Raw genomic sequence first — 25022 nt, forward strand, 5'->3', positions numbered from 1 at the left:
TAGGCAAAGATATAAACACCATCAAGTTACAGATGAACAGAAGGATAGTCTCAAAACATTTAAGCAAGAAAAACTGAGGAATTAAAATACTTTGCTAGACAGGTATGCAGAGGCTGGCATGCCAAATACATAGAATCAAAGCTGACAGAGATGGGTAGAGTGACACATACCCAAGGAGCTTGACTTTGTCACCCAGCTCTTCCAAAACAGCAAGCACAGTCTGAAAAGTACCAGGGAAAAACTGAGGCCACAAACACACAGAGCAATATGATGCTTTTTTAATCAGGTTTTCAATCACAATGTAATTTTTTCTCCACCAACACACTCAAACAAAGACATTTAAAAATGATTTGTCTACAAAGAGAAACAAAATTATTTAAACAGCTCCAGTAAATTCTGAACAAATCTCTTCTGATCTTCTCCTTGAGAGCCTACTCAGACAACATATAAATTTTGTTTGCTTCTATTTCACAAGACAAGAAGAGGCTGGGTTGTAGATAACCTTCTGTTCAAGCTCAGCATATCTTTTCAGAAGCGGACGATAGAGCTAAAAAGAAAAAAGAAATAAATATGTCTCGTTGAAAAATTAGATTTTTAAATTACATTGCAGTTAAAAAGCATCTTCAGACATGAAAAATGTGGCATCTTCACAGATACCTGAAGGTTCGGGCTGGTTTTTCCCCAATTTGCTCATGAAAGTGCTGCAGAGTTTTTCCTCTTGAAATGTCACAGTCCTTTTTACCATCGCCTTTACAGCTTAATTTTATGACACGCACAGGTTGTTCTTATTGTGACTGCATTCTTGCTATAAGCAGAAGTCATTACTTGCAGCAGAAGCAGCTCAGCTAAAGTCACCTCTCCCAGTGTGACATGCCCCCTCAGTAATAGCTGTGCTAATCACCCAGGCAGAACTCCTGTCCTCGCCTCCCTCCACTGCCCCAGGATGGATCACTGCCTCTGTCCCCTCCTCCTGTGCCTCACTAATCACCCCACTGCCCCCTCCAGCACAGTCAGATAGATCCTCCTTGGCCAGTGTGCTCACCAGAGCCTTCCAAAATGCACTTCACACTCCCTCTCAGACTCGTGTACCTGTTTGAGCTGCTTCTCCAGTACACATCTTTCACAGCCACAGCCTTCCCCATCCAGTCTGCTCCATGGCCGTGGTTCCTCACCCCCAATCCCCACAGGGCCAAATGCAGACCCAGCTTCTATCCAGAGTATTTTCCTAGAGTTTTCCAGGAGTATTGTTACAACATGAAAACAATCAAGACTCATAAAAAGAATCAAAAATTCAAGACTTTGAATCAATGCCTTTAAAACCCCACAGTCAGAGACATCCTGTGCTTTTTGGATCCATGACATGAGAAACCCCGAATAAATCTCCACTCTGGCTCCAACCAAAAAACTGTACTTCATCTAGATCTTGGAGATGCACCTTTCTCCTTATCTCCTCCCTCTGGAGTTAACTGTCCCTCTAATAAAATCAGGACTGTGACAAGCCATACCAGGACAGCTTTGCACATTTGCTGGCTCAAGCACAAAGAAGGGACTGCCAGGAGCCAGTGCAGGGTGTGGTACAGGCTCAAACAGTCCTTAGGAGGATGCCATAAGGTCATATCCCTGCCACAGTGAATCCTAGAGGCTGCCAGTCTGGTCTACAAGCCCTCTGCACTGACTCATAATCAGGGCAGCCTCGCTGCTGGCTCCAGGTTCAGAGAGGTTATAGAGACATAATGAATCATACCCAGCAAACTGAATTACTGCTCTCATCAGTAAGCAAGATCTAGCATTTCAATGCATCTTATCCTTTTCAGGACAGCCAGCAACGGTGCGTACATACATGAAAAATTCAGGAGGAAAATGTTTCAGGTGTAAGCTATGGGGATTTAGTAGGAGACTTGTTCTGGCTGTTCTGGCTTGTGCAGGTCTCTGTACAGTCCCGCAGCAGCCTCAGTGCCTGTAACAGCCACACTTTCCCAGATTAAAAAAAAAAAAAAATTTAAAGTCACAAAATTTTCTCGTCTAGGAAATAAAAAATAGTGGGTTTTTGTTTTGCCTTTCAACTGATGGCAAAATACCCAGCTTTTATATTTCCCTTCTCCTGAAGGATAGTTTAAGCCTGACAAGTGAAAACTGGATTTCTCTCTTCATTCCTATTTCCACCTTCCACAACAGCAGGTGGAAGTGACTTAATGGACACATTCTGCAGATGGATCTAGTTTTGACCAACTCCTTTTTACAAAACAGATGTTGCAGAAATTAAAGTTTCATTTCTACATTTCTATAACAGATTAAGTATATGAAGTGGTAGAAGAGAATGAGCATCCACAGCAAGTAGAAAGAGCCAAAACATCATGAAATGGTTTTTAAAGCCACCTCACAATGACTGAATCTTACAGTGTCTTCCACTGATTAAAACAGAGAATCCTACTCACTCCTGCCTCTGCAAAAGACTCATTCAGGGAGCCCAAGCCAGGCATTTAACATGTGTGTGCCCCAGCTCCTCTTCTCCACAGGACAGTGATACTGACATCCTGGAGGTTTATGCAGATTTATGGAGTTAGAAAATAAAATGCACCCCTATTATGAAATTTCACACTACTCAGCATGGTATTTTTAACTAACTACAGGAGGGCCTGGAGGGCTCAGAGAAGTACATATGTATATATCCTTTTCATGTTCACAAAGAATGTTATTGCTCTCATTTCTGGTAAATATGCATATCAGAGTAAACAAATATTAAGCAGGCAACCATAGCTATACTGGGATTATCAGTATTTCAAACAAAACCAGCTCTTCTATTCACTGAAGCATCTGTAATGAAGACTGGTTATTTCTTACTTCACTATTCTGTAAATCTGATAAGCCCTAAGTGCTTCTCAGCAAAGATTCAGCACAGCAAAGCTGTATTGGTAAGGGAGCTCAGGCACTAAGAAGGCAAGCTCCATGTTACTTGCCCATCAGTATTTTTACAAAATACACACAATGCATTTACTGGCAGGCTGTGAAGTATTATTGTTAATACATCACTCTAAATTAAAATGTGTCAAAATAAATGAACAACCTCATTTACTGACACAGTTTCTTTTCCTGTTTATTGGACTTAAGCACTTAGCTGCTAATTGAGAAAATTCAGGCATTTGCAATAAGCTTCTCAGCCATTAGTGTAAATGAATCTTGCATTACAGACCATATGAAAAAAAATGCAAACAAATAATTAAGAATATTTCCTGTTACTCTATTCCTGTTCTTTGGGGTAAAAAGTGGCACAGCTCAGAGGGATAAGCAAAGCCTTAAATTCCTCCTCCTCAGGGAATTTGGCTGTAATACCACAAGTACATCACAGCTGATAAGTGTAGCAGTACCACAGGCTTTTCACAAGCAGTATTTCTCATGCCAGCTGAGGTTTGGGGCTGGAGGTCCCATGAAACACAAAGAAAAGCCAAATAGCACCAACCCAGAGCATGGCCTGAGTGTGCACTGAGGTGTGTCTGTGGAAGGTGATTCTCCACATCTGTCATGACTGAAGTGCCTCCACAGAACCTTGGGCAACTCCTCCTGTGCAATTCTGGGAGTCTCTTTCCTGAGGCAATTATATACATGCACTTTTATAATTGAGGTCCAAAGGGAATAAAGGACTCTCAACAATGCATAAAAATCCAAGGACATAAAATCCCTCTCTGCCGTAAGATCACACCTATTCTATCAAACCATGATATTTAACTAAAGTAATTACATGTATCACAACACAAACATTATTGTCCATAATTTAATTGTCCTTGCTTAATTATGGTCCTTTCTCTATCTTATCTTTATACCCTATTCCACAACATTGATAGTACTCTGACTGCTTCATTTACAAACCATAAACTTGTCTCCGGGGACAACTGGCCACATTCTGACAGTCCCACAACTAAAGAAAATGTTAATGATAAATAATACATTATAACAGGGAGTAATTTAACCTGCCCTCTCTGAAAAATGCATTTGTACAATGCTACCTTGTTCTCTAGACCAAATCAAACGTGTCATCCTGTTACTACATCTCACCACATTAGCAGCCTATGTACTCAATAGGGCTTTTGCAGTTAACATTGTCCCTGCCACCTTCTAAGAGCAAAAGCAGCTACAAATTGTCACCACAAATGACAATCCACATGGATCCTCCTATCTCCTGCAATACTCTGTTAGCCAATCACTGGGGAAATTCAAAATTTACAAATTACAAAGATGATGCTGATGATTATGTAATTTTAATCTACCCGAGTACATTTAATCTACCCTGAATAGATTAAAATTAATCAGTCTCTCACAAGCGCTACTTTTGATACGTTCCTTTTTTTAAGCCAAAGTCAAATTACTCAGATTTGCTTAAGAAATCAGGAGTTGCTTTATTATCCCAATCATAGCAGTTGTTCGCCTTTCTTAACACAGAAAGAATACTCAAAGCAGAAACAAACAAAAAAAAGTGTACTGAAATACTCTGAAGACTTCTTCAAGGAACCACACCTGAAACAATTACATTCTTTACTTTAGATATCCATTCTGCAAGCCTATCTTAATCAATTTTACAGGTAAAACTACTGGCTACACAAATCACCTTATTATGCATTATTATGTACTTTACACTAAATTACCAACCAAAACCAATTCTAGAAAACAACCTCCCCTCTCCAAAAGCCAACTCAGCAAAATATAATTATTTTAAATCAATAAATAGGTCATTATAACCTTCCTGGGTAATAGGTTCACTTCCGTAAATCCACCCACTTTCAAGGCAATTCACCAAAGTCAAGAAAACCTGTTAAGTTTACCGTTCCCCTTCCTGAATTTTTGCAAGATTAATACATCACAGTAAAGTCAATAATGCAATCAAAAATCACACATCCAGAGGTAGTGAGCTGCTATGCCTTATCCCTAAAACCTCCCCCAGGACAATACCACAACCAATCTGGCACTCTGTCACAGGCACACAGCTTGTATAAACACAAGTGACCAACTCCCAGACAATCGTGTTCTCTCTCATGTTCTATTTTTGCTTAATTAACCAACTAGCCAACCATCCCTGTTTTAATAGATTACTAAAATAGATCTGAATTCTAATGCTGAAATAACAGATTATTTCTGTCTGTTAACATATATTTATTGCTCTAGAATCTCCTGGTTATTTTTATCATGCTTAGTGGTTCTTATTAATCTTTTTCCTCAGGGAAGAGAGGAGGTCCCAAAGTGGTGAGATGACTCTTTAATCTTTGCTACTCTGAAAAAAAGAGGAAGAAGAATTCATCAGATTATCCCGCAGATGACTGACTTGAGCTAGTCTGGTTGACTGAGTGACCAAGGACTATCACCACAGTGGTTTCCGCCACAACACGTCATGACCCCTTTGGGTATTGACAGAATTAGAAACAAGCTCAGAATAATACCCATATCCTACAAAAATACTGGGAAATCAGGTTCAGCTAAGAGACTTGGGGTCATACCCACAGAGAGGGATTCATCCTCTTTGAAATGCTCTCTGCAAGGCAGGACCGTCTACAACAGGATCAAGTCACATTGTTGCCAGGCAAGTTGGAACTTTTGAGACTTCAGCTTCCACTAAGGACTGATTCATCGCCCACCACAAGCTCTATGTTCCCCTTCTTGTGACTTTATTCTGTTTTACCTGCCCATCAGTTTAATTGAACCAGAAGAGCAGCTTTGTGCACCCTGCCCTTGCTTTTTAAAATCACATTCATTATCACAAATGATCCCTCAGAAATCAAAGAAACGCTTTTTGCATTTTTGGTTCCTGGAAACCCCTGCTGTGGGCATAGGCCTTGGCAATGAAGGAGAAGCTACATCAAACTGTCCCATTTGACCTCTGCCTACAGGAGGTTTTCCTCTCTCCAATGATCTAACATGTTGTCTCCAACCTATACCAGGAAGAAAGGATGGAACCAGAGCAGATTGCTGTGTTATGACCCGTTTTCTCTCCGCCCTGCCAAGATCTAGCTGTAGCCATCCAAAAAATGTAAAGAAGTGGTTGGGGGAAATTTCACATTGGTGAGCCAGACTCTTTCAGAAGAGCTCCTCAGCAAGACAGGACTTCACCTCAGGATGACTTTGAAGTTTATAAAAAGAACTATCATTTAAGTGAAAGGCTCTAACCTCAACAGAATGAAATTGGATGGACAGGGAGATGCAGCTCTGTATAAAACAGAATCAAACTGACTCATTGCATTATGAATTTTTACTGCACTGTTCATGCTAACACATTGTATTACTGACAGGCCCTCTGGCTTTCTGCAGTTTCACAGCCATGAAACCAGCCAGGGAATCCACCATCAACTGCAAAATTATAAGTCAGGAAGAAAAAAAACGGCGTGAAATATGTAACTGTGAGAAGCTGATTTTAAGGGAATGAAGCTGGAAAGCTAAGCTAAAGAGCAGGAATGGTTATTCCTCCCCATGCTCTATGGCCACTGCCTCCCTGCCTTTCATTCTTATCTACTGGTGCAACAGCTCACTACTGTAGATAATTTAAAACCAGTAACAAAGATGTGCAAGGAGAGCCAGGTCTAACTGTGTAGAAAAGGAAAGTACTGAGAAGGAGATAATTAACTCTTTTAGCTTCCAGGCCATTTTATGCAGAGAGCAACATAGAAAGAGGTAGCTGAATTCTCCAGTGATGTCTCCAGTCAGGTTTGCTTGGCCTCTGCAGGGGTACAAGGTGCTTGCAAGGCCCCTGTGAGTGACAGCTGTATCCTCTGTCCTTGAGCTTTATAGCTGAAGCAGCACCAGGGGATCAGAAGCAGGTCCCTGAGCACTCCCCACCTCCACCCCAGCCAGGCTAGCAGCTTTTCAGCACACAGCATTTGGGGGGGGAACAGGGCAGCAAGGTGAGGTTGAATGAGACACCAGGGAGCTGCTCCTGTGGTGTGCTCCCTGCAGAGAGCTTCAGCTGCAGCACACGTGGCACAGGCCACTGCTGTTAATTATTTTATCTTTTAAAATGAGGGGGGAAGGTTGAGTAAATGAGATCAGATCAATCAAGTTTAAATTATTCAATGTCTTAATATTTCTGAAGGGGACTTCTATTCGATTACTGAGCTCCTCCATCTCAGTTAATAATTAAATAATACGCTGGCAGGCACAATGCAGCATGATCATTTCTATTATTACTCATGATGATATCTGGTGCTCCTCTACACATGTAGCTGGGAGTTAGTAGTTTTGGCAGATCATTAATTTCCCAGTTTAAATAAAAGCTTTAAAACGTTGCTGCCTGTAGTTAGGCCACTTCCAAATCTCATAAATGGTGGAAGGTGTAAGGCTGTGTTGATGCAAAAAGGTTTTGCACAGCTGAAGACCTTGGTGAGATTCGCCTCTTATTTAAACACATGTTCTCCAGGAATCTCGCTATATTGTATTGTTTATTTATTACTGGGCATTATATTTCAAAAGCTGTTGTAAACTAAAGCCTTTGGCTGAGAGTGAGACGTGCAGGTTTGCACTGGAGTGCCTGAGACAATGATTCCTTCCTTGGTTTTACAAGGGCTGGAATCACATAGTTACCAACAATTACTATCTCTTCTGCTTTGTCTTCGTGGGCCATAAAGCACAAACCTCACCTTCAGACGTGCCGAAATTCACAGGATGGGCACAGAACCAAAGACCTGTGCCAACTGAATCCTCCCAGCTGGTGTGGTGTTTCCAAGTGGGAGCTACCAGTGATTACATACAATTGCTGACCACTGTTTATACACAGGAAGGATTTTTGGAGATGTTTTCCAAGAAGCCAGAAAGCACAGTCACCATCCTTTTTTCCATAGTGCTTGCTGCAAACAAGTCCAGATTATTTTGTCAAGATTATCAGATACAACCTGACTGAACTGTATCCAAATTCAACCTATTTTATAACTTTTTCTGTCCCTTAATGAAAAAGTTTTGCTCTGATCACACCTTGTGAGGAAAATTCATTCTCAAGGACCTGAATGGTGGGATCAGATTATTGCATCATTACAACAAATATCTCTCAGAATCAAACCTGTCTTTACAACACGGAATGAGAACTGTGTAAGCAAGTGTTTCCTAAATAAATCTATTTTATCAGAAGAATTAGCAAACCCCTACATTTTGAAGCAGACAGGAAATGAAAAGAAAAATGGTGTTCCCAAACTTGCTCACCTCCTCAGACCCAGGGGTGGGTGTAACAGCCAATCTGGGCTCTGGTGCTAATTTCACAACATCAGCGAAGGACACATTCCTCTCAGCTACAAGTCCTGCAATGAGAATCACAATCCTGATCAATGCAAAAAAACACCATGAGGGATGTGCCTTGACTCCCTGGCAAATTAATACATTATATTGATCTTCCCTGGTCAGGTCAGCATTCAGGATTGAAGGATAAATGGCAGAAGATCTTAAATTCCTATGAGCTAGCTTGGGAAGTGGGGACTCTGTGATTGAGTTTTTGCCAATCACTCAATTTGCACCCTGGGGAACAGGTAAGCAGCAGAAATGCTACTCAACAATATCAGTAATTATTTATGGTTACAACAATACAGTAAACAGCAGTGAAAATACATGGAAGCAAGGGGTTCAAAGACAAAATGTGACTAAACAAAAATGAGAAATGAAAATACTTTCAAGAAAATAGGCTACAAATTATTAAATATATTTATATGCAAAGAAACAGAATAACGGGAGTTCTGCTATGACAGCATTTTGCTTTGTGAGCAAATCACATCATTCAGGAGCTCCCTGCACACCTTCTAAGAACCCCAGGCTAACTGTGAAACACCCCAGATGCACATTGTAATACTGTTAAAAAGAGCCCTTGCTATCAGTATTTCATTTATATTAGCAAGTCCTCACTTTTCTTCAACTCCTTTGCCTGGCCAAGAGTGAGGCAGCTGAAAGCATCAATCAAAAATGCCATTTAGAAACACACACAGCAAAGCCCCTGGGGCTTGGCTGGCAGAGGATGTGAGCCAAGGAGTCCCTCCATCAGCACAGCATCCGAAATCCTCGCTCAAACGCTCTGTCAGCCAAGCCTCCACATCTCATATGCCAAACTGGCAGAGGGAATACACATCTCACACACACAAAATATCTGCACAAGCTTTCATGATGGCTCCACATTTCACAGGCGCTCACGGACAAGGAATTTGCCTGCAGCATTAGGGGCTGGGAGGCTTCTGAAGCAGAAAGGAAAGTTTGAGTAAAAAGAAAAATAGCTTGGAAACTCTACCCACGAGTGCAAAAATGAGCCCACTGTGTCTTCAAATATACAGATAATCCAAGTGTTCCCACTGTCCTGCAAAAGCCTACTTGGCAGAACCCTTCTGCCTTTTCTGGAGATAAAGAGAAGAGAGTGCTATGTGCATTAAACACACCAATTCAGGTTTTGGCTGTGCAATTTTCTCTGCTGTTTTCAAATGCAAGAGATCATGTCTTTAGACGCTATAATGTGACAGCAGAATTTGCTTCTAAAATTAAAACTTGGCTGATTTCTTCTGATGGCTGATGCTATCTTTTCCACACCTGTTTCAATCCCATGGTTTTACATGAACTTGTAGGAAAGTTGCCCATGTCTTAAGGCCCAAATCCTAAATATTCAAATAAAAAAAATACTGAGACTAACTGAAGTTGACCTAAACAAGGACTTCCACGCTCCTTTAATTGCTTAGTTGTAAGATATTAGAAACTATTTCAATATACATGGATAAAAATTCATGGTTGGGATTCAGGTCTTAAATAGCTGATGGCCTACCCTTAACAGACACCCACATGCATTAATAGATATAAGTTAATTAACAGATAAATCCTGGGGCTTGGACTGTTATATTACAGTGAGAGATGTAGTACAGCAAACAAGATGACTGGTCAACCTAAGAGTATCCAAAATCCATGCTTTTACAAGAGAAAGTGCATGGAGCCCAGGACACCTTGCATACCGCTCAATATGATGTTTAAAAGCTGAAAGAAATAAAGGTTTAATACTGGCCAGCAGTATTATATTGTTGTCCCTGTCCTCATTGATCTTCTTTGCTGGGATCAACCTTTTGTTTGTTTTGGCCATTTCAGCAACCCAGTTTAGAGCTCAGTTCACAAACTGGGGCAGCAGGCTGCACCAGCACCTTCAGCTGGCTGCATTCTTCCATGGAAGTAGCAACTCAATATGTGAAAGTCCTCAACCTTCCCTGGACAGTACCAACACTTCCCACACCCCATCCCTCGGTTGGAAAGCAGCCACCAGACATGGAATTACAATGTAAATTATATTCTCTGGCCTAATCCAAGTGTACTGAGAGCAAAAATCCCTCTTTGACCTGTGCGACCTTCCAGTCAGATGTGCACAGCTTTTCTCCCCGCTCATGCCCGGTAACATTAATCCCAAGTATTAACTAAGTGAAATTAAATTCCCTGAGTGCTCACAAGAGTCTCCTGGCAGCCTTACCATGGATTGCTCTGTAAGCACTTCCCAGACAAGCAGAGTTGGCCGTGTCGATGGTGAACACGGGTGCATTGAACACATCAGACAGGACCTGAGGAGCATCAAAGCATCCATGAAACACAAAGGCAAAAAAAGAAATCCTTCATCACTGCTCAGTAAAGCAAGCAGCTGTCCCAAGCCCCAGACAAGCACTCAGGAACCCGTGGAAAGAAGCACTGAAGGCAACAATGAGGCATAAACTTGTCACATTACAGGGTATCAGTAATTCTGAGCTGCAGATGTAACTCTAGCCAGGAAATAAAGTCCCATTTCTTTCCAGATCTCTTGGTTACAAGTTCAGTGGAGACCTCAGTTCAGGAATCATCCATCAAAGGCTCACACAATCAGCTCATGCTACAGGCTTATGTCAGGGCAAGGAGACCTACTCAAGAACTGGAGCCAGTTTTCTTCGTTCATGTTAAGGCTGATTCAAGTGGGAAGGAAAGAAAGAAGAACCAGTCACAGCTCCTCAGTTCTAAACTTGGATAAAAATAAGCCTCCAGCAATAAATATGGAGGCCTGCTAAGCCTTTCTTCTTCATCTCCAGAATTCCCATCCTATTAGGATCAGGAGCTGATTACATAGCCTCTAAATTTACCAATTTTCCTGTTTTTAAGGGAACTTTAGTGATGAAGATATATCAAAACACTTGGCTTGAGTAATACAAGTAAAATTTTACAGGCAAAGGATTTATTATGGTATCCAACAGATACTGAAGTTATTCAACCACACATCATTCTGCATTGAAATCAACACCATCAGCACCTCACATCCACTGAGTACATGTGCTCTTCCCCACAGTTTAGGGGAAGAAAAGGGGTGCAATTAAGACATATTTGTATAGGGACATAGAGGTTCAATAATTCCTTTCTTAAAGCATTGTCAACAACTGCTTTCCATTTTGATTTCATCACTTCTAGGGCTGCAGGTACCCCTCAGGCTAAGCAACACAAGAAGCAAGAAACAATTCAGATGTAACCTGTGCTGAGCTTATTACTTTTGCCAAAGGGAAAAGTGTCTCACCTGACTTAAATCCATGCAATTGAGTCTAAAATAAAGCCAGAATGTCCAGCATTCCAAAGCATTTGGATTAGTGCAAGGCAATCCTGATCCTGGAATTTATAACCTTGCTGTGGATGGACCTGAGGGCTTCACAAAAAATTACTTAGAAATTCAATCCATATCACCTATAGAAATACATAGAACACGAAATTCCTAAAGGATTTTTCTTTCTCTGAAATTTTGTGGAGAATCTTCAAATAAAAACCTTTGAAAATCACTGATATTCACAATTTAAATGTAGGTGGCTTTTTGCTAACTAGAACTCAATGGAAGCCTGAGCTTATACACTTAAAACTCTGTCTCCTATTAAGATAGAAAAGTCAGGATTAGCTAATTTCATTTGCCAGCAAGCACTGAGCAACACATGAGTTTCAGTGCTAGAGAACAAATGAAAAATTAACCACGGTTATCTATTAAGAAGTCCTCTGGAAATTATAAGGTCACAGAGCTCTAGTCCCACTGCTCATCCTGCCAGCCAATGCTACCACTTTGTACACATTCCCCATCTGCTTCTTCACCTCATCTCTAGTAGGCATTGCTTGCCTTAAGTTTAAATTGCACAATCTTTTGCACAGCAATATTGATTTTTTTTTTTGGTGCATCTCTGAAGAACCTCATGCAATGCAACTCTACTCCATACTGATTGCAAAGAAGTCCTGTAATGCTACAAATAACATTTTAACAATTTAACATATTGCTTTTTTTTACCACAATTATAAAATAAAAATTATTCAAACTTCATATATATGGTAAGTCATTTGGAACTATGGTATCTCTCACAAATAATTTAAAAAATAAATTGTTAGAGGTTCTACTGCATAAGATAATTCACTGTGGTCCGTGTAGTCATTAATCAAGCACCACATATGTTATAAAAAGCTTCCTGGAACTGTGGAGAAAGTTGCCTTACTAATTTTTTTAACAGATTTTCCTAAGTTTTCTCCTTTGTGGTGTAAAATATAGGAGTTCCTGAACGTTGATTAATTAAATGATAGTCTTTTGTAGCCCTGGAACAAATGATCCAAAATTGACCATGATAAGGATGGAAGCTGTTATTCTTTATGCAACTGATACGGTTTCTGAGGTTTAGATTAAATTAAAAAGAAAGATCCAATTAACCAGTGATTGAATTAAGTGAATGATGCTGTATTGATCATATTATTTTAAGGCACTTCTAATGGGTTTTAAAATCAGCTGAATTGTTACACGTGAAGAGCAGGCACCCCAGCCACCACTCTCCCAGTCCCATGACTTTTCAGCTGTGTATGTTACCAAATTACATATTTTAGTAACATTTCTCTGCCTTCATTCCATACCAAGGAGATCCTCCTGGGACCCAAACTGGAAACGCAGCTTTAAAAACAAACTCATCTGTGAATCCAATCTTTCCTGATGTACCCTTAGCAGAATCACTCCTGTAAGGACCAATGTTTCAAGCAATTAACCAACCAGTTAATTTTCTAATATAAGGTTCCTAGGCAAAGTAACCAAAGCAGATGTAGAGAAGTGACATCTGCAGGCAGATCATGCCAAATTTGCTGCTCCCCCATCAGCTGTACAACCAGAAGTTACACACACACGTGGCTCAGATGCCTTAGGAGAAAACAGCTTTTTGCTTTTTTGCTCTTCGACCTCCATTTAATCCAGCTCAGGTTTTGTGGAGCAGAGAAAGGACTGCAATTGTCAAAGAGAACGGTGTGCAGCTGAGGCTGGCCTCAACTCTCTGGAGCTGACAGGAAGGGACTGGAACCCCCAGAAAACATTTCACCCTGTGTTCACTACACACTGCGGGCCAGTGGGAAGGCCTGGCCCAAGATTAGGACTTGTGGTGTACATGTCTACATCCAGGTCAGTGCTGGAGACCGTGCTTAGAGGGGAGCTTGTCAAGGCAGCCCTTGGAGCCCAGAAAGTTCCTCGGATCACTCAGAAGGAGACATTTACATTTGCTAAGTTACACCACCATCCATTTTCCTCTGCACTGCAACAGAAGTCATCTCCCCCGCCTCTGACAGGGTTGACATATCGTAAACAGACATCACATCACAGATGACTGCATTTGGGCAGGACGAATCCCAATCCAGATGCCTCGCTGCACGCTGTCCAAGGCCAGGTGAGAGACCTCTCACCATTTGTGAGCAAGGCTTTGCCAAGTCCCAGCGGGCAGAAACAGAGAGCACACGGTTCTCTGCTCTCCAAAGATGGATGAAGGATCTTTCCCAGGCTGGATGTGCAGCAGCAGGAAGAGAGGAGCTTGGGAAGAGAGAGGAACAACCCTACGAAAGTGCAGCCTCCTCCCAGCAAATGCTATGATGCTAATAAGTAACACACAGGTAGGGGGTTGAGGCTTGTATGAGGGTGTTTGTTCATTTGTTTGTTTGTTGCTGGGTTTTCTTAGTGTTTAACACCAGCATAATTCCCCCTCAGTTTAAAGAAACCAGTGGTTCAACTTTGACCTGAACTACCAAAAAAGAAATCTCAGTTATTATATAAGTTTATTTTTGATTTCTTTGCTGACTGATATGAGTGATGAGATCTGGAAATCACCAGTGCTTCAGATACACTTTCATAAAACCAGTCAAGTGTGGGGGGAAAAAAATCCTCTAAGTTCAATGCAAAGTTAGCACTGGGTTAATGGTTTTCACACTAAATCTGAAGAAGAACACCAAAGACCTGCAGCAGATTCACAATTCCACATCCACGCCTTCCTGTGCAGCTGCAGTGACTTGGATTCAGTACAACAAAATAAAAATGGAGACGTAACTGCAAGTTTAGCTCAGGATTCAATTTTCTACTTACCTGTAAGATCTTTTTATTGTGGGATGCGCCACCAGTAGCCAAAATCCTTGTTCTAGGCACTGCAATCCAATAAAAAGTACAAATCAGACTGGTAGAGCAGATGGTCAAGATTTGTGCTACTGAACCAAGTACAGTGAGAACAAGAAGGTGGGAGTCAGGGTTCTCTCTCTGTACCTCTAATTTACCTTCTTTAAAAAAGGAGATAACATTAATTACCCACTTTTCCAAGGCACATTAGAACACTTCCTTAGGAGAGGCAACAAATATTGCAACATAAATATTGCAGATCTATTATTTTTGTAGTGCTATCAATGTCAGGGAGATTTGCAAAGGAGATACAGAGTAAGAAAAGCAGTGTTATTATACTACAGCTCTGGTTTGAGGTCAGATTGGTTTGGCTCCTAGCTGTATATATACAAACTGACAGATAACCTTTAAAATCAGCAGTATTTTCCAAACTTATCTCCTCATGACGTTCACAGTTAGAATTCACTGAAACCTGGGCAATCCCTATGTGCTTGGATGACAAGGAAGTGTGTCAAAAGGCAATTAGAGATGGTTTAAATCACTTCACTGAAATAAATTTTAAAAAGAACCCGAATCTTCATCTAGTGCAAACACACAGCTCTGGAGGACTTAAATAATATATCCTGTGTTCTTTAGGCTTAAACAAACCCATCCTTTCTTCTGCATTCCTGAATGCCTGCCTCACCACTTGTTTGTGTACATGCTCCTCTGGAGCATGGCATGCAACAAGGCACACTTCTATCCATAATCACAATTCAGCAAGGCATTACCAGCATAAACAGTCCAAATCATCTCACACTGTAGTTCTTCAATGGCTTAAAATAAAATAAATGCATAAACACTTTGATATCATACATTAAAAAAAAAATCTAAACACTTAATTACCCTGATTTATGACAATAAGTGATACCATCATGTATACTCTCCCAAAAGGGAAATTGTGCTGTGGTTATTGTTTTGTTATGTTAACTTCCTTTTTAATAAAAGCTAAAGACAATTTATTTCTCAGAGGCAAAGTTGGGCAACTTACACTGATGTCCTAAATAACTTATTGTCATTTATCCCTTCAAGTACCTTAATGGCCTGAAGACAGAATTAGAAATAATCAGAAGATGCAGCTCACCACACCATTTCCAGACCCCCATCTGGGTGCTCAGGTGGAGCCCAAGACCCAGACAAAGCATTGCATGGGAGACCCTATTTTACTGATAAATTTAATTTTATTTTCCTCTTTGGAGGATATTCAGTGATGCACAAATTGGGTTTTAAAAGCCATTAGGATCTCTGTCAATGTCAGTAAACAAATAAAACAAACAGCAGAGTGATTCCTCAGGGAAAACAAGTTTCAATTATACCACCACAGAGTGACAGATTCCTGCCAAGATTATCACAACAACATAATAGCACAGAAACCAATGAAAAATAACTAGTAAGCCTCTGTTCCTAGAAACCAACCCAAACTCTCAATTATTTGTCTGGTAGTCACAATTCTGTCTTGCTAAACCTTGTTGCAAATATAAATTCTTGTGGAACTACCACATCCAACATGAAAACACCACATTTCAGAGACAGACAGCAAGACAGGATGAGAAACAAACACACTGGCTGCACCCCCCAGCAGTTCAAACCAAAGAATAAGTCAGGCTTACTCTCCAGTGCCTCTGGAAAGGGGCTGAAGCCACTGCTGGGCCCCCACCAAGAGGAAAGAGCAGTGGAGAACATAAAAGTGCCAAAGCCAAACAGCAAACCACCCCTGCGAGAGCAGCAAACCCTTCTTAGCTCAGCTGCTTCCTGCACTGCCATCTGCATGCCAGCTCTCTGTCTCAGGGTTTCTGCTCCACAACTTCCCAAAAGTTTGCATCTGGAATCTAGGAAGAGATGGGAGACTTACTCCTTGCTATGTCAGAACCTTCTGTAACTCAAGCTACTTCTATATCAATAAGTTATAAGAAACATAGGGGCAAATTTAGAGTGCATTTGCTATTTAATACAGACCACACACAAGTAAGCATTTATCCCACTATCTGCTGCGTTAGGTGTCTTCCAAGAGGCCAAGCCAGACCTCCTAAAATTGTTTAACATGCTGCTATCTGCACACCCACCTTAATGCAGACTAATTCTTTTGTAGTAAAATACTACGGATTATTTCAGAATACAACTAAGCTACTTGATAAAATAAAAAAAAAAAACTAACTTAATTTACACCGTGAAGTTTGTAACATTAGTTGGAAAACTCATGCTCTAAATTCAATCCACTCCTCAGTGCAAACAAACACAGACACACAGTGGAAGCACCCACAAACCTATGCTGAAGCTACATGAAGGGCAAAACCATTCAAAACCATTAATTCTCCTCCCCTTTGAAGAAATAAGATGGCTCACTTCCCTGAATCACATCCCAGTCCAGAGAGTTTGAGCCTTCCCTGTGGGATGACAGACCCTGAGCTGCTGTACAGGTGGAACTGATCCATCCAGCCCACATGGAGGCAAAATCTCAGGTGAATGTGGTACTCTGCAGGTGGCCAGAGCAGACACAGCATCATCTCTGACTGAGCTCAGTCACTTTTTATGGACAAGGATTAGGTCCCTAAAGAACTACTTGAATTTGCTGAGTTTTAGGTTTACTTCTTATTTCAGTCTCTTGCCAGCAAATGAGGAAAATACATTGATCACTGATTTCAGGGATTGTCTTTTCAATGCCAATATTTTGTGCTTTACTGAACAGTGGACATTTGCTCTGAGACGTGTAATTGGATACATCTTATAAATAAATAAAGCAAGCCCATCATTTATGTATAAAAGGCATTAAGAGAGACATTGTTCATCCATCACCAGCAGTGTTCTCAGCCAGCTGTGTTTGAATCTGTCAGGAGCTACCATCCATCCCCTACAGCACTGCACAAAGAGAACTTCAGTAGTGTTACTAAAAAAACCCCAACAAATACTGCAGCAAACATAATTCATTAATTCAATTCTCTGACAGTTGAGAGAAACAGATTTAAACATCTTTTTAAAAAAAGCTCCCTGCATAGCACCTAACCAACCAGTTTATTCCTTTCTCATTGAAAAACTGATTATTTTTTTTAGAGAGCTGATGCTGAATTTTAAACCTACCCAGAAAGTGTTCGCAGCTGCACATGGCACAGTGGTGTTCTGCCATATGCAAATCTTCTGGAGATCTATTGGAATGTGATGATTCACCTAACAAAATAGGGTTAAAACAATGGTTCCCACTGGACAGGAGGAGGGAGGAAGAACCAAGTTAAGAAGTTTATGTGGGAAGTCTGAGCAAAAAAGGCACTTTCCCACACAAGGCTGAGAAGGCAGCACACACTGTACATGTTACTATGCACACAAAAAAAAAACTCATTGTGCCTTCCACAGAAATCCAGCAAGAGCTGAGTGATGTTAAAGTTCATCTTCTGTCTCTTGCTCTCAGCCAAAACATTGCTTTTATTGAAAGGTACACATGGAAAAGAAAACATTTGTCACTGAGAATAGAGGGAAATTACGATGACAGATGTTCAGTATTGTCAGTGGTCCCAAAAAGACTGTAGTCCTGCATCACCATATATTTACAAACAGAAGATGGGCAGGCATTGATCTCTGCTCTCTGGTGACAGTGACAACCTGAGGGAATGGCCTGAAGTTGTGCCAGGGGAGGTTTAGGGTGGATATCAGAAAAAGTTTCTTCACCCAGAGAGTGGTTGGGCACTGAACAGGTTCCCCAGGGAAGTGGTCACAGCACCAAACCTGACAGAGCTCAAGAAGTGTTTGTACAATGCTCTCAGGCACAGGGTGTGACTCTTGGGCATGTCTGGAGCAGGACCAGGAGTTGGACTTGATGATCCTGGTGGGTCCCTTCCAACTGATAGCATTCTATGATTCTATAATAATAAATGTAGATATTAAGAAATGATTATGTCAGCATAATTAACTCGCACCAGTCAGAAGGGTAATGCTAATAATTATTATTACCAAAAGTCTTTTCCCACATCATTTGTGCAAGGAGACTAGAGGCAGAAATTCAACCTCCTGTTCCACCAGGAGTGGGTCAGATCAGACTGGTAACAGATCCAGGTGCTGAAATTGGTGGGATGACTCCTGACCTCAGGGCTTTTGGATCTTGCTGTATTTCAGCTGGGCAGAAACAGTGTCTGTGTCACTGTGCTACTACAGAATTTTGCTGGTTCATGCACCTCAAAGTCCGAAACCAGAATGTGCTCTTCCATTTTGAGGCTGAAAACCCTTCAACTTTTTCATCTAAATTTCCAGTGCTGCCCACAGTTCTGGTTTGCACCCAGCACTCCAGGGTGGGTACAGGCACTCCAGGCACTCGCTGACTTTGAAAACTCTTAAAAGACAATTCCAAGAATTCATCCAAACAGCTTCATAGCTTCTCTCATCACAACTGAATCCATAAATAAAACAGAACAATAGAACATGTATTCAAAAAGCAGCTGATTATGCACATGAACCCATGCCAGTTATAAGCATGATTGCAAATAACTTCAATTTACAATTTGCAAGCAACAAGGAAAGCCCCTCCTTTATTTCTCTGATTAACTTCAAACACTGTAATTTTTTTTAAAAAAGTATTAGCTTTCCATTCAACAAAACAAAACTATGGGGTTATTTTGTCCCATTTATCAAACAAATATTCCAAAATTATCCTCCTTGCTTGTTAACTCTTCCAAAATTCATGCTAATTTCCTTTATTCATATAATGACACTGAAATTTAACTCCTGCTATGGTAAAAGATTTCTCTTACATACACCCTTTTAAATATGGCCTTTTATGCCCTGAGACTTCTAGGACTGGGTCCTTAACATCTATATGAATGAGGCAAAAGAAATGGAAACTGGACTATACCATTTTTCTCCTTTTCCTTTTTTATTTAGATGAATTTAACTACCCAGGTAAAAGCCATTTAAAAATTATTTTTCAGAAGTGTTTCTGACTTCCACTTTGAAGCATCAGCTAATTTATTTCTGATAAAAGCCAGCCAGGAGGATGGTTGCTCTCTAACTGGCAAGTGAAGAAGTTTTCAGATATTTTATAACATACTTGAATTTCACTGAGGGTTGCTCAAATGTTTGTCGGGAATTTTCCAGACAAAATTTAGTCTTACTTTTTAAATGCAGTGCCTGGGGAAGAAAAACAACATTCACAGATAGAACTGATCATCAGCCTCTAAGGCCACTGTAGTAGAACTACCATTAAATCAGCTGTAATTCCATACAGCAGAAAAAAAGTCTGGATTTTCTCAGCAGCAATGACAAATATGCCTAATATTCTCAACATTTATGCTACTTACATAGATAAAGTCTCTACCATGATTAGATGGTGGGGGAGACCATGCATGATTCTTCTTGCTTACAGTGCTGCAAGGCAAGAATAACACCACAAAAATGAGCAGAGGAGCAACAACTGAGTTGAACCAGAGTAGGAACAGTTTAGTAACCAAAGCTCACTGATAGATACAGGCCACCTCATGTTCTCAAGAAATGGTTCTTCATGAAGATGTCAAATTTGGCTTTCCTAAGACCTTATTTCAATCAAGACAAAACTTAGGATTTCAGAGCCTGAAGCTTGAAGACACCGAATCACCTTACTGAAAACCCTCCTAGTTTAGCTGAGCTCAGATTAATTTAAAATTTGATGTTGACTCAAAGCTGTCTCCTTCTTGATGGATTTCAGAAAGAAATAAACAAAGAAAAACATGCACATAAATTATTTCTTAACAGCAGTTTATATTACTGCAGATCACCCCCCCACCAAAAAAAATAAAAAAATCCACAGAGCCCAAGAAGTACTACAGAGGAAACAAAATCTACTCAAGATAAAATTCAACTTCATTGACTGCAGAAGAATTGTACTGCAGGGAAAACTTTGGTACATGAGTGGTAAAGACATCTTTGGGAACAAGCAGATCAATAGTCATAACATTGTTATAACATATACATTGACATGCTCACAACAAGGCCTCTGAAATATTTGCAATTCTTGTAGAAATACTGCAGAGCTGCAATTGCTTATCAATTCACAGTGATTTTTAAATTTATTTTTTTTAGACACAGTTCTCTGTTTGACAGAATATTATGTTGAAGTCTGGGATAAATTCCAAAGGTAAGGTATTAAAAAAATATCCACAACTCTGCACTAGAGCTTATGGCAAGGAGGAAAAAAAACAGCAGATTCAGACAAATAGTTTTTGTAGCTAAAGGTTGAGTATTTTGTAAAAATATTTCTCTAAAGCTTTTTAAGAAAAGAGATGGAAGAAGTGGCAGGGAAGTTGGAACTAGATGATCTTTAAGGTCACTTCCAACCCAAGCCTTTCTGTGATTCTATGAACACTTAAAATCTGTTTGGTCAACACTGAAAATTTACTGGATGAAGTACCCTCCTGAAGACATTACTACTAGAAGCAATTTAATGAACTCTGCTATCTCTTGCATGTTTAATTTCTAGGTTCTGAATCAATTAATTAAAGAAAAAACAAGCAACATTTCACGAAGCAGTAAGATAAAAAGGATTAATGTACCAATGCAACTGCTTATATCAAGTTTAATTTTTTTCAGCCACTCATTTTCCTCTTTGGTTACCCTAAGTTTGGATATTATAAGAACTGTGTTGGGGAAAAATTCTAATCACCTCAAACTATTCAGCAGTTTTTCAAACATCTATAAAGTAGCCAAGGCTCCAATTAAAGGCTTGACAAAGAACAACCTGCTTTGATTGACCCTATGTTGCCACAATTATTCATAACACTCCTTGCAACACCTCTACTTTCATTTTCCACTTCAGAATTCCTGTCATTCAGCAAATAAACAAGGTATCTGGAACCACTGTGACAAATTAACTGATTCTCAAACAGTGTTCTGAAGCAGGTGGTACCAGTCTGAAAACAAAAAGTAGAGGTGATGCAAACCAGGCATTTTAAATCTGGCCATAACATCCAGTTTTTTAATAACATACCAGCAGACAGCTCCAAAATAGTAAAATATCAGAGTGGACCATTTGCCTAAATGAGATCACACAACTTCCACACAGTGATCCCAGAGTCCAGATGTGTAATCACTGAACTACAGTGACCTTAAAAAGACATGGAACCTCAGCTAAAGTGAGCAAGAATTTACTGTGTCTGTTTCCATGTTTAATACCTTTTAATAGTTTCACTCTTCCCATAATTTATATTTTTATTCTTTAAACTTTTAGTCACTTGATCTTTGTGGCTTTTGCCTTCCAGTTAAAATGTTACTATTAAAATTAGGTTTCCCCTTCACATGCTGGCACTTTACAGACCGCAATTAAATTACATCTTGTATTTCTTTTTAGTAAGCTAAGGATATTATGTTCTGCCACTCATTAAAAGGCATAATTTAAAGACCACAAACCACTGATGCTTAGTGTTGCTGGTCTAATACCATTGCCTTGCAGAAATATCTTCACCTCTGAAACCACTATCAAAAACAAAACAAAAAAAAAAAGGCAGAGTTGGTAAGAGCACTAAAAATGTCTGTCCCAGAAGTGTCTGACTGCAAGTTGTCAGTTTGCCTATCCAGATATTTACCAGCTTATAAAAACTCCTGATAAATCACAGAGGATCTTACACTGGAAAACTGCCTGGGAGAACTTTTTGGAGAGAATGTTCTGGCTCTGAATGTCTGCAGCTCCACCAGGGACATTCCCTGCACAGCCAGGTGAGAGGAGGTCAGGTGTCCTGTGGTCCCCATCCCAGTGAGCCCAGCGTTTTGGAGAGCTCTGCACTGAGCTGCCTTCCAATGCCTCTGGCAACCCTAAGAATTCCTGCTGCTCAGTTCCCAGGCTAAGGTGAGACATCCACCCAGAGACAGGCACATGCAAGATATACTCAAAAATTAGTTTTAATTAAAAGGTCACTGCTACCTTAGATATTCTACACTGACTAAAACTTTTTTTTTTTCCAATGTGCTGTGTAGGCAGCATTGCAGCATAGTTCAGTATCTCCTCAAAGTATTCTGACACAGGAGAAACTTGTGTTTGAAACTCAGCAAAATACACACCCTCCCATGCCTATCACAATTCTGATGTGTATAAGCACCACATGTGGCTTTACATATCAGTAAGTAACATTTCTTACTGAGTTATTTAGAAAGACAAAAAACACAGTTTTTAACAAAGATTTGTCCTCGTACACCGATATTCAGCCTTGCACATCTTCTAAGAAAATTACATTGGCAAATCAACATATGACACCATCCATTGAAGGTTAAAATGAGAAAAGCAAGCAAGGAGATAAATGAGCCACCCAAGGTCACACAAAATCAGAAGAACAACCAAGAATAGAACAAAGGCCTCTTCATTACTTAGATCACAAATGCATTCGATTCTGCATTAGTTAATCTGCAGAGTATGAGCATCAGTAGCAAGACATGTCCACAGGAAAAAATATAATAATAATGAGCTGCAATTCAGCATTACCTAAAGCCACAGGATATAATTAAAAGGCACAGGGTACATTGACCTGACCTTGAATGCCTCTCAAGTGATGAGAAAAAAGAACATGCTATCAAGTATTTTGATTCTAGAGAAACTCAAAGCACAACAAACCTGGGGGGAAAATCAGTTTGGGATCTAGATTTGCAAAGCAGATCTCTACCAGATCTCAGGTCTGCTCTGCTTCCCTCCACGCCAGCCTTTGTGTATTATCAACAACAGCAACAAAAGCCTCTAGAAATGCAACAGAAAAGAGGCAAGCCCAAGCAATATTTTATTTTTGCAAAGGATAAGCCTGATAAAAAAACCAGAAAATAACTCCCAAAACAAGGCAATTTGGGTGTGTTCTTTAAACATTTTTTCAAAAGAATTATTACAACTGTTTTGACATCCACAGATATTGCCTGTAGCTTTTCATCTCCTAGTTCAGAAAAACTGGTTTGTGTTCATTCAGTGCCTCATGAAGAATTTTTCTTGATTTTTCTCTTTCATTCCTCCTACTCCTCTCAATAGAAATAACCAACAGGTTGAAAAGTACTTCACAAGAATGAAATTAATTGATAAGAGGATGAAACTGCTCACCAAACACTAGCAGAGGTAGCAGAAAATCTGTTTGTTTGTTTGTTCTGTAAGTTCCATATATCAAGAAGAAAATAAATTGAGGTAGCAACATTTTTCTCCCTAAAAACTATACCAGACCTACTCACAGAAAAAAAAAAAAAAAATTAAAAATCACGCTGACCTGCTCTATGTGACTGTTCTGAGTTACTTCACCCCCCCTGAACTCATTCTTTCTGTACCTAAAGAACACAGCACTGGGGACCACTTGTACCAGCTGGGTCTCTGAGCAGCACTAAAGCCTTCTGTTATTAATAAACCTCCTCCTTTCCAAGTGGATTATTTATAAATGGATTGTGTGACCTCTGGCAGGCTAGAGCTAAACAGAGAATATAGTTTGTTCCCCTGTAACTGAAAAACAAAGGCTATGGAAAGATGAATAGGGAGAAGCAATTAATATTTCCTAATAATTGTCACTGTGAATGGGAGAACTGCTATGTTTCTCAGGGTTTCTGCACAGAAAGGTTCCAGGTAACTATTCATTCACGGGCTGGGTTCATGTAAATCAGATGTTGTTGCCAAGCAACTACAGGTGCTAAGGAATGAAATACAGTCTGCAGAAACCTAATAGCCTGGAGAGAAAAAGGACTACAATCAGAGATTTATGGCATATATAAAAGGAAAAGAGTCATTCTCCCACACACAAAGAACACAGATACTTTATTATAAATGTCCTTAGCATGTTTTTCTAAGGTATAATTAAGCAATAAAATTCCTACTACACCCAAAATCAAACAGGTAAATTATTTTTTTTTTAAGGTTTTGCTCATTAAGCTTTCTAGAAATAGATCTTGATAAATTAGATACCAAGACAAAATGTAAAATTTAACCCAAAGAGCTTTTGCCCACATAAAGTGTTAGGTATACAGACAGCATTGTGACTGCCAATCAGCTTTACACTTTACCTTCTTATGTTTTTATACCATGCTCATTAACATTGCATCTGATCATCAGAAATTCTCTTTAAGCTTATTAAGATTTTAAAATATTTTTAGCAAGTTAATTAGAATACATTAACAGAGCTCATCTGTGTTCACCCATCATGCATATTTTATTTCATTCAGGCAAATTGCTTTTAAATGAAATATTAGATCTAGGAAGGGTACACTGCTGGGTACTGAACAATACAACCCCTCAGTACAAACAAACTCTCTCACACACCCCAATAGCTTCGTGACACTGAAAAGTGGGGACTTCCTGATGACAAAGAACGTTTTAAATTCCTGTTTTTATTACAATCCCCTGCAGCTATGTTGTGCATGCATGGACCTGGTGTATCATCCTGGTACCTGCACCATCCTCTGTTGCCCTCATGTTCCCATACAATCAATAAAACCTAAAGACTAAGAGTCCATTGCAATGGGAACCAAAGATCCAGCTGAGGAGAAGAAAATAACATTTTCAGCCCCTCAGGCTGTAGCCCAAAGGTTTTACAAATTCATGTTTGGTGGGTTTGTTGTTCTGCTGGTGGTGTCTGAGGATATCACTTATCTAAAGGCAGGAGCCCAATGCCAGGTTTCAGACAGGCAGGGGTGCACATGGCTTTGGCAGAAAAACAAG

The 25022-nt window shown here is 39.9% G+C and overlaps 1 protein-coding gene across 1 annotated transcript in view; it reads right to left on the minus strand.

The window, feature by feature from the left end:
• Positions 1 to 463: 463 nt before the first annotated feature.
• Positions 464 to 25022, minus strand: part of XYLB (xylulokinase) — an 80156-nt gene continuing 55597 nt past the window's right edge. Inside the window, exons 16-19 of the mRNA XM_062493644.1 lie at positions 14339 to 14397; positions 10445 to 10532; positions 8170 to 8264; positions 464 to 547 (exon numbers count right to left, since the gene is read on the minus strand). Of these exons, the coding sequence (XP_062349628.1) occupies positions 464 to 547; positions 8170 to 8264; positions 10445 to 10532; positions 14339 to 14397 (326 nt within the window). The remainder of the gene's footprint in view (positions 548 to 8169; positions 8265 to 10444; positions 10533 to 14338; positions 14398 to 25022) is intronic.

This window comes from Cinclus cinclus, chromosome 1 (assembly GCF_963662255.1).
Source record: "Cinclus cinclus chromosome 1, bCinCin1.1, whole genome shotgun sequence".
Classification (NCBI taxonomy): domain Eukaryota; kingdom Metazoa; phylum Chordata; class Aves; order Passeriformes; family Cinclidae; genus Cinclus; species Cinclus cinclus.